This window comes from Dermacentor silvarum, chromosome 2 (assembly GCF_013339745.2).
Source record: "Dermacentor silvarum isolate Dsil-2018 chromosome 2, BIME_Dsil_1.4, whole genome shotgun sequence".
Classification (NCBI taxonomy): Eukaryota; Metazoa; Arthropoda; class Arachnida; order Ixodida; family Ixodidae; genus Dermacentor; species Dermacentor silvarum.
This window is the reverse complement of record NC_051155.1, coordinates 68,518,619-68,526,619: the sequence shown is the minus strand read 5'-3', so window position 1 is coordinate 68,526,619 and position 8,001 is coordinate 68,518,619. Positions and strand designations below refer to the sequence as shown.

The 8,001-nt window shown below is 48.5% G+C and overlaps 1 protein-coding gene across 1 annotated transcript; it reads left to right on the top strand.

Moving 5' to 3' along the window:
• Window positions 1-5,562: 5,562 nt before the first annotated feature.
• Window positions 5,563-7,111, top strand: LOC119440140 (cuticle protein 10.9). The gene is made up of 3 exons (XM_037705078.1): window positions 5,563-5,574; window positions 6,045-6,182; window positions 6,776-7,111. Exons 1-3 carry the CDS (start codon window positions 5,563-5,565, stop codon window positions 7,109-7,111), a joined length of 486 nt encoding a protein of 161 aa, XP_037561006.1.
• The last annotated feature ends 890 nt before the right edge of the window (window positions 7,112-8,001 follow it).

Genomic DNA, 8,001 nt, shown 5'->3' with positions numbered 1-8,001 from the left:
TACGGGGGTATGAACCATTGATGTTAGTTTTCGTACCTCTCCTGTCGTCGCTGCGTTCTTGCTCGAGCAGTTTGAAGTTCAACTGGACGATGAGACACATCAGGCTTACGCCTTAAAGGGCCCCTAAACCACCCAGAGGTCGAAATTTAGTTGTGGTGTTGTACTTAATTTTGCACGGGTCTGCAAAGAACACGTAGCCCCGAGAATTTTTTGAAATGGTGTCGTAATAGCGGAGTTGCACGCGTTTGATCGAACACGGCGCTGGCTCGTTTCGCTCTCTCCTTCGCTACGCTCCTTTTGTCGGCTGGTCTCTCCTCCTCGCCGAGTGCTCCTCCAAATGTCACGTGATGTACGTCATCACCAACGTGCTTTTCAAAACAGGGTCCACTTCCGGTTAAGGCATGTCCACACTAGCAGCAAACATACCAATCGCAGTCTGCCGCGCGAGAGGTGTCAATAGACGGCAGTTCGACCGGCGCACCGCCCACCGTACGACCGATGGGGCAATCGACGACTGCGAAGCTGCGCGCCTCCGCCATTGGCGACGCAGACACCGGCTGCAGCTTCTGTTCCAAGCAAAACCATTTCCGCTAGATAAAGTGAGGCGTAAATTGAACTTTTTATTTTTAAAAAATCGCAGTTTCGGCCGAAAGGCGAAGCATGGATTGCGATAGCAATTTAGTAGACAGCTATACGAAGTAAGGATAGTAGTTTTATCGGTCGTATAGAATTGTAAATATTCTCTTACTAACTAAATAAACAAGCGCGGTATCACGCGCGCGCAGGTAAACATGAAGACATCTCGTTCGATGAGCGCGGAAACTGGTCAAAACGCTGGAGTGAGCGCGCCAGCGGCAGCTCGCAAATTCACCTTCGCGCTGGCTCTCGTTTCAACGCGAACTAAACGTCGAAAGCACAGCACATACGAAGCTACCGGCCCTCGGCGCATGAACTTTGTACCCATCGCAGATCGCTTTGAAGATGAGTTTAAAGATGAGGCCCCGCGGGCGCACGCACCGGCCACATTGCAGATCGCTTTCAAGATAGCGCGGCAGCTCTGTGAGCAGCCGCCGCAAGAGTAGAACGCACCCCCCCGCCCGGTCTCCGTCGCCTCCTCCCCGTGCCTCGCGCGCGAATGTAGACTGCACGCTTCCGGCCGCCTTCGTTATAGGTGTGTCCCTTCGCACGCGCTGCCCAGGGGAAGCGCTTCTCATCACGAACACCGTTTCACACGCGCCTTCTCGTGGTCATCGAGTCTCTCTTCATGTCGGTCTACTTACGCCGCAGCACACCTGCTTACTTAATCAGCTCATGTTTACTACAATTCATATTGCTACCAAAGCCGCTCACCTTACTTCGTATGACATTGCTGTGTTGCTATCGCATTCATTGCTTCGCCCTTAGGGCGAAACTGTGACATCTTTTTTTTGTGGCGTGCCCGCGGCGCGTAGCGCTGCAGCGTTTGGCATCGTTGATCGTGACGGCGTGCTGAACTCGATGCGAGTGTTTGCTTGAATTGTTTAAAAAATATCAGAGCTGGTTTAGGGACCCTTTAACGGGCCAGTCAGTGTTACATTTCGCCCGCTCTGCTCCGTCGAGGGCCAAGCCAGCAAGCGCGAGCCAGCGTGACGAGCACGCCTCGTGCGCTCGTGATGCGGGAACACTCGAAGATTGACGTTGTAACACTAGAAGAATAGAGCGTTTTTTAGTTTGACGTACGCGGAAGATTTGCGCACTGAGGCCGCGCAATCGGTGCATTCGGCGCATTCGTGCGACGCTTATAGCTTCGCTTACGCAACCGTCTGTAGGTGGAAGCCTCGCAAACGTATAGGTCGTTGGTTCCGCATGTCTATTTGCGCCCTCTGCTTGCAGACATGAGCGCTAATACAGCCAAGTTCATTAAAAACAAGCCGGAATCGGCGCCAACGCGCGATTGTCGCACCTAAAGTCAATAGATTTTCTGCCCTTTTTTAAAGAAATAAAAAAATATATCTAGGCTTTTAGTCGCGCCTAGCGAACTCCGTGTTCGTGCTAGCTTGTGCTGCGTTGTCTGCCTGGTAGCTCACAGAGCGCCTAACGTACGTGGGGCGCGCAACGCAGGGGCGCAAATTTCACGTGCTTCGATTTCACGGCGCAGATTTCACGAGATTTAACGTGCATTTAATACTCGCGAGTGAGAGCGAAGATAAGCGTTCTAACAGCTAATGAGATTCCTGAAGGCTCCTTGACGACCCTGATGGAAGCATTCAGCTACTTTATTGAGTAATACACCGGCCTTGCTGGCTCAGTGGCTGTGGTGTTGGGCTGCTGAGCACGAGGTCCCGGCCACGGCGGCCGCATTTCGATGGGGGCAAAATGCGAAAACACCCATGTATTCACATTTAGATGCGCGGTAATGAACCCAAGGTGGTCGAATTTATTCCGTTGTCCCCCTCTACGGTGTGCCTCATAATGAGATTGTGGTTTTGGCACGTGAAACCCTATAATTCTTACTTTATAGAATACAAACATGAATCTTTCAGTGAGTGTGTGTCTAACCTGCGCCGTGTCGGTATAGAAGTTCAATAGCCTCGACAGATAAATCCAGTGTTTTCGAATTGCCAAACAGGTCGGCCGCAAGTACACGTAGCACTTCTCCTTGCCGGGATTAAAAAAAAAAGCCGTGTGCACATAAAGGAGATGCAATGCGTGAAACGCTGAGCTTAGCAGAGGGTACACAGAGGGTCTTTACACTGGCTAACCTCCCTGTCTTTTCCTTTCCCTTTCCTCCCTTCTCCCTCCTTGGATGCTATGGCATCTCATCGATACAAACACCCGTTTTCGGCAAACATGTAAATTGTACTTGTAGAATTTGTGGGTTACTTTACAAAACACTGGATGCTAAGTCTGTACTTCCGCGTAAGCCGGAACTTAGCAATCTGTACGTCGTCAAAATCTGCGTTAAGCACTCGTCGATACATGCTGCACACGAATATATGAAAGCTTACGACAGTAATGCCATTTTTCTTGAAAATGGAGGAAGGACATGAAAGTGAAGAATTGAATTTCCCCGGTTTTCTTGTCTCCCGAAAACTGTAAACACACTGTAAACACTGCAAACTGCATTCCGCGCAAAGTGAGATGTTTCCACTTAACAAAAATTACACCATCTTCCCGTAGGGGAACCCTGAGTAGTATGCGAAGCAGCCATGGGGTCCACTCAAGTTCCCATTAGTTTTCAGATCGGCCTGTCGCCGCTGCCGATTCGTAGCAGCGGCTCGAGCCCTCTTCTCCGCGGCGCTGTCCACGGCGCTGACACTGGCGTTGACGCTGGCGCTGTCCGTGGCACTCATCGCGGCGTTGCGGGAGGAGAATGAGAGGACGAAGTGAATGATGATGAGTGGGCGAAGCATCTGGGGATCATTCGGGCAAAACTCCGGAAGCGTTCTCCGGAAGCCGAACAGGAAGTGGAACCGGAAGCGGAAGTGGACGCCGCACGGTGGAGGGAGGGAGGGAGTGACATAGCCCCGAGCATAAGATGCTTCGCATCTAATATATTCCTCGCTACATTTATGCGAAAATGTTGCATTAGCAATTGCCTTCCAAGCCTCATTTAGTTTCAGAGCTCTGATCTCTAGTGCCCATGGGTCACACCGCGTATAAGGCAAACAGAGGAGGGAAAAGCACTATTAACTTTCGATAAAAGCCAGTTGGTTTAGGGCGTCATATTGTCGTGCCCCTCGCATTTGTATAATCACAACATTTTGACAAGGATTCTGAATATATGTGCCCTTTAAGCGACCTACGACTGTTAAGTTCATGGCTATATATTGCTGGCTATCTTTGGTATGGCGGTGTTCACTCCGCAAGCGTATAAAGTGATATTACCCGCACAAGATTGCCTTAGGCAAAGTAACGACATTGTGTAAGCACTAGCGACAAACCTAGGCATAAAAATCTCACTTATGGTCTTCGTTATCAGATGCGTCGAAGCACCAGCCTGTCAAACTTTCTTGGGAGCTGAAGTTATGAAGCAACTCATCCTCCACTTCAGACCTTTTCATCACGCATTGGACTTTTGAACAAGCACAATCATGATTATTAAAACACTGGTTCTGTTTAAAACACGGAAGACCAACCGAAGTCATCGTCAGATCATACGGAGGAGAACAACGGAGACCACACACTTTAGTTTCCAACTCACTGAGTGCCTCGCGGGTTCGAAGCAATGCTGGTTCAATTTTGTTCATCGAACTTATAGCCGCATTGGCCTGCTCCCTCCGATAGTCCGGTTCCGCGACTACGTCTTCAAGCTTCAGTTCCAGTTTAGCCGTACGGATGTCATCCATACGTCTCCCCAAGCTATCACTTTGCTCTTGAATAGCAGGACGCGAAACTCTGACGTTTTGGAAACGAGTCTTAAGACAGTTGGGAATCACTCTGTTATTTATATCTCTGATTGCTTCAGTAGTCGCGTAGGAATCAATATATTTAACCGTTGAAGGCGAGTGCATCTTACTGGCTGTATTTAGTTTTATAGATCGTCAAGTACCCTTGGGCTTGATAAGTCGGTTTACAACGTTCTAGAAAAATGGTGCACTAGGGGAGTTTTGTACCACTGGTTGCTGCTTGGCCTGCGTGCGTTGCTGGCACAAACACGCCGTTGTAAATAAGTCACAGGAGCTACAGCCGAGGATTTCCGTATTTTCGTCGGCATTGTCTTCCTTGTCTGTGTCCGAGCTCAGATCCGGTGGTGCGAGAGGAAATGTTGCTTTCTTCCACAGCATCGAATACACAGTCAGTTTCTTCCTTGAAGTACTTTCCAAGAGTTGAACACTGCACCTTTAGCCACAACTTCACTTGCGATATTCGGGCAAGGCACTTTTGTATACAAAGCCAACGGTTTGCTCTGATCAAGGCTGTCAACAAAGGAAATGCTGCCTCGAGTGTTCACCAAGGGATTCACGCGGAGCGACTGCCCTCCTTAACACTGAATCTGAGATGTCGCGTCTGGCCAGGTGTAGGTATTCGCTGTAGGGGAGAGAATGTGGTGCAACCAGAAGGCAGGGGTTTGACAGACTTGTTTGTCTCGCTTATGAAGCTCTAGTTTGTGTGACTGAGTAGTTGCGCTAATCCAAACAACGCAACTCGAGGCGTCGCATTTTGATTTCATAACGCCTTCTTCGTAAAACTAGGATCACGCAAGACACTTCCAAGGGGCATTGCACACACAAACACCAAAAAATTATCTAAGCGTGCTTGACACAAAACGTGAAGTGTGGAAGTGAAAGAAGCGGCACGACGCCGAATTGTCTTTACGTAGAAGATGCCGCCGTCTGCCGTCCCAAAGAGCAAAACTGTTGCGACGCCTTCCTAGTTCTAGTACGACGTATGAAAACGAGAGGAAAGGGGCAGGAGAGAATGGCGTTGCGGAAAGTAATGTTGCTGACACTATAAAATGCTTAGCATGTCCCCTGAGCAGTCACAGCGCTCCAAACTGCTTGTCTCCCCTGAAGCACAAGTACACAAGTCTTAGGAGGTAGTAAAACAGTTTTGCCGTTTAAACGTATAACCAAAAGAAAAATGATTGCCAAGGTAAGTACGTCTTCTTCTAGAAAACCAATTTGTTGCAGATCAGTATTTTACTGGAAGCTTTTGAGTGCGGAAGTTTAGATCATATGTAAGGCTTTGTACTGGGCTTCGTTGTGTTGGTGTCTTAGCGAGCCTTGTCAATTATTCTAGATTATTCTAGATTTCGGCTACGCAGGAATATGCCTTCTCCTATGGAATAAGTCTGTAATGAAAGCAAAACAATATTTTTCTATTGCATATGCACGTTTGGGAGAGGATAATGCTTTGTTTATGATAGTAAAACTAAGACGAAGGGGTAAATCATACGCCGCACGTAGAGAACACGCCAAAGAGAGTGGAATGACGAGGTTGAAATACTGCGGCCTTGACTTTTGCATTATACTTCTCATTGCAATGCCTACATTTCCGCGGACATTTACTTGGACGAGTGTAAAGTGTGTTATACATAATCATTGCATTGTGGCCCTCTTCAGATCCTGGTCGCTACCCTTATCCCTGTCGTCCTCTCTGAGGGACCATTTGGACCACAGGGCCGCTTTCTCGGCGGCTTTCGCGGACCTCTTGTAGGAGCAGCCGCCACCCCAGGCATTTCCTCGATCGAGCCAGTCTACGTACGTATGCACTAGACACACGTTAGTGTCTATAGCTGTATTACACTTTTGTCTAAATACACGAGGTGGTATTTGGGTCGGTTCTCTACCAAAACTTTCAACATGTCTGCACACCGTCACTGATTCAATTATGAAGTGGCAAAGCCTACAATGCCCGTCGCAGAAAATTTTATTAGGCATCGGTTTACATCAGCTATGCCATACCCACGAAGAAATATTTCACTCTGTACGAGTACACGACGTTTTTCAGTGGCATAAAGTAACTGCGCTTAACTAAAGAGACGCAATACGCTCCCATAAGAAATAAGGCGTTTAGTGAAACTGCTTCAATACTGCAATGCCTGAAAGCATCTTCGTAGTCTTCAAGCACACAGTGAGTAAGTAATTGCGCCACACATGCGGGATGATGGAACGGCAATAAAAACAAAATGGTGCGAATTGTTACAGGAGTACTTCCTCTTCCGCTAGTTGTTTATACTTAGCTATTCGAAGAGGAGAGGAAAGATTTTTTTCTCGCTAAGTTCAAGCATAACAGTAGGGAATTGATAGGTAGTGCGCTTCGTAGGCTAACCTGTACTTTCTTTAAAATACAGCCTGCGCAGCCATACAGCTTCGGCTACGACAACGTGGACGAGTTCGGCACGCAGTCCTACCACAAGGAGCAGGGCGACGCCAACAACGTGAAGACCGGAACGTACGGCTACCGCGACGCCAGCGGCATCTACCGACGGGTGTCATACGTGGCTGACGCCAATGGCTTCCGCGCCACCGTCGACACCAACGAGCCGGGAACGGCGCCTGGCTACAGCGCTGACGCCGTCTTCAATGCCAAACCGGTCACAGTTCCTGCTGCGGCAAAGTCGGCCTCAGCTCCCGTTCCTGCTTACGCTGCTCCAGTTGCCTTCGGCCAGGCTCCCTGGTCCGGCTGAACGCTGACGGGCACGCTTAACTCCAAATAATGTTGACTTGATGAGCGCCTGCTCCTAAATAAATTTGGCTTATGATAACACCATCAGAAATTTTGTTGCATTTTTTGTTGGCAATTGATTGTATTCTATTATACAATGTTGACAATTCTATTAAGAGTAGGACAGCCAAGATTACAGAAAAAGAAAATCCGAGGACACCGAAGCACTTCTTATGAGTTGTGAATGCGAAAGCATTAATGCCCAACTGAACGCCGCTGAGCAATCCTTCGAGTTATGAACTCCTTGCGGACAAGCGAACGCGCTGGAACACTTAGCGCGTTTTGATTTGGGCTTACCTTGAGGCAGTTAGAACAAAAGCGAGATCTGGCGCAAACAAGGAACGCGCCGATAACACTGGCTTCCGAGAGCGAGGGTGACGTAGCGTCACGGTGATGCCCTCTGTCCTCGCGCAAAAATTACAGGGTCTCTTGATGTTGTCCGTAAGGTAGACGACTTGAAGGCGAAAGCGCAATTATTGGTTCATTAAAGACGGACACATGACGTACACATCCCTGTTTATTCGCTGAGTCATCCTCTCAATCCCCTTACACATCCTATTATTTCGATTACTCGTCCTCTGAATTCGCTTACTGATCCTCTTATTCGCTTGCTGGTCCGCCTAATTCGCTTACTCATCCTCTTAATTTGATTAGGCTAATTCGCATTGTCATCCTCTCCATTCGCTTGCTCATCCTCTTAATTTGGTTGCTCATCATATTAATTCGCTTAGTCTACTTAACCCTCTTAACTCGCTTACTCATCCTCTTCATTCCTTGAGTCATCCAAGGCATCCAGCGCGATGTGTGCGCGAGTGTTTGAGCCTACAATCCGCCTCGAAGATCACTTTTGTA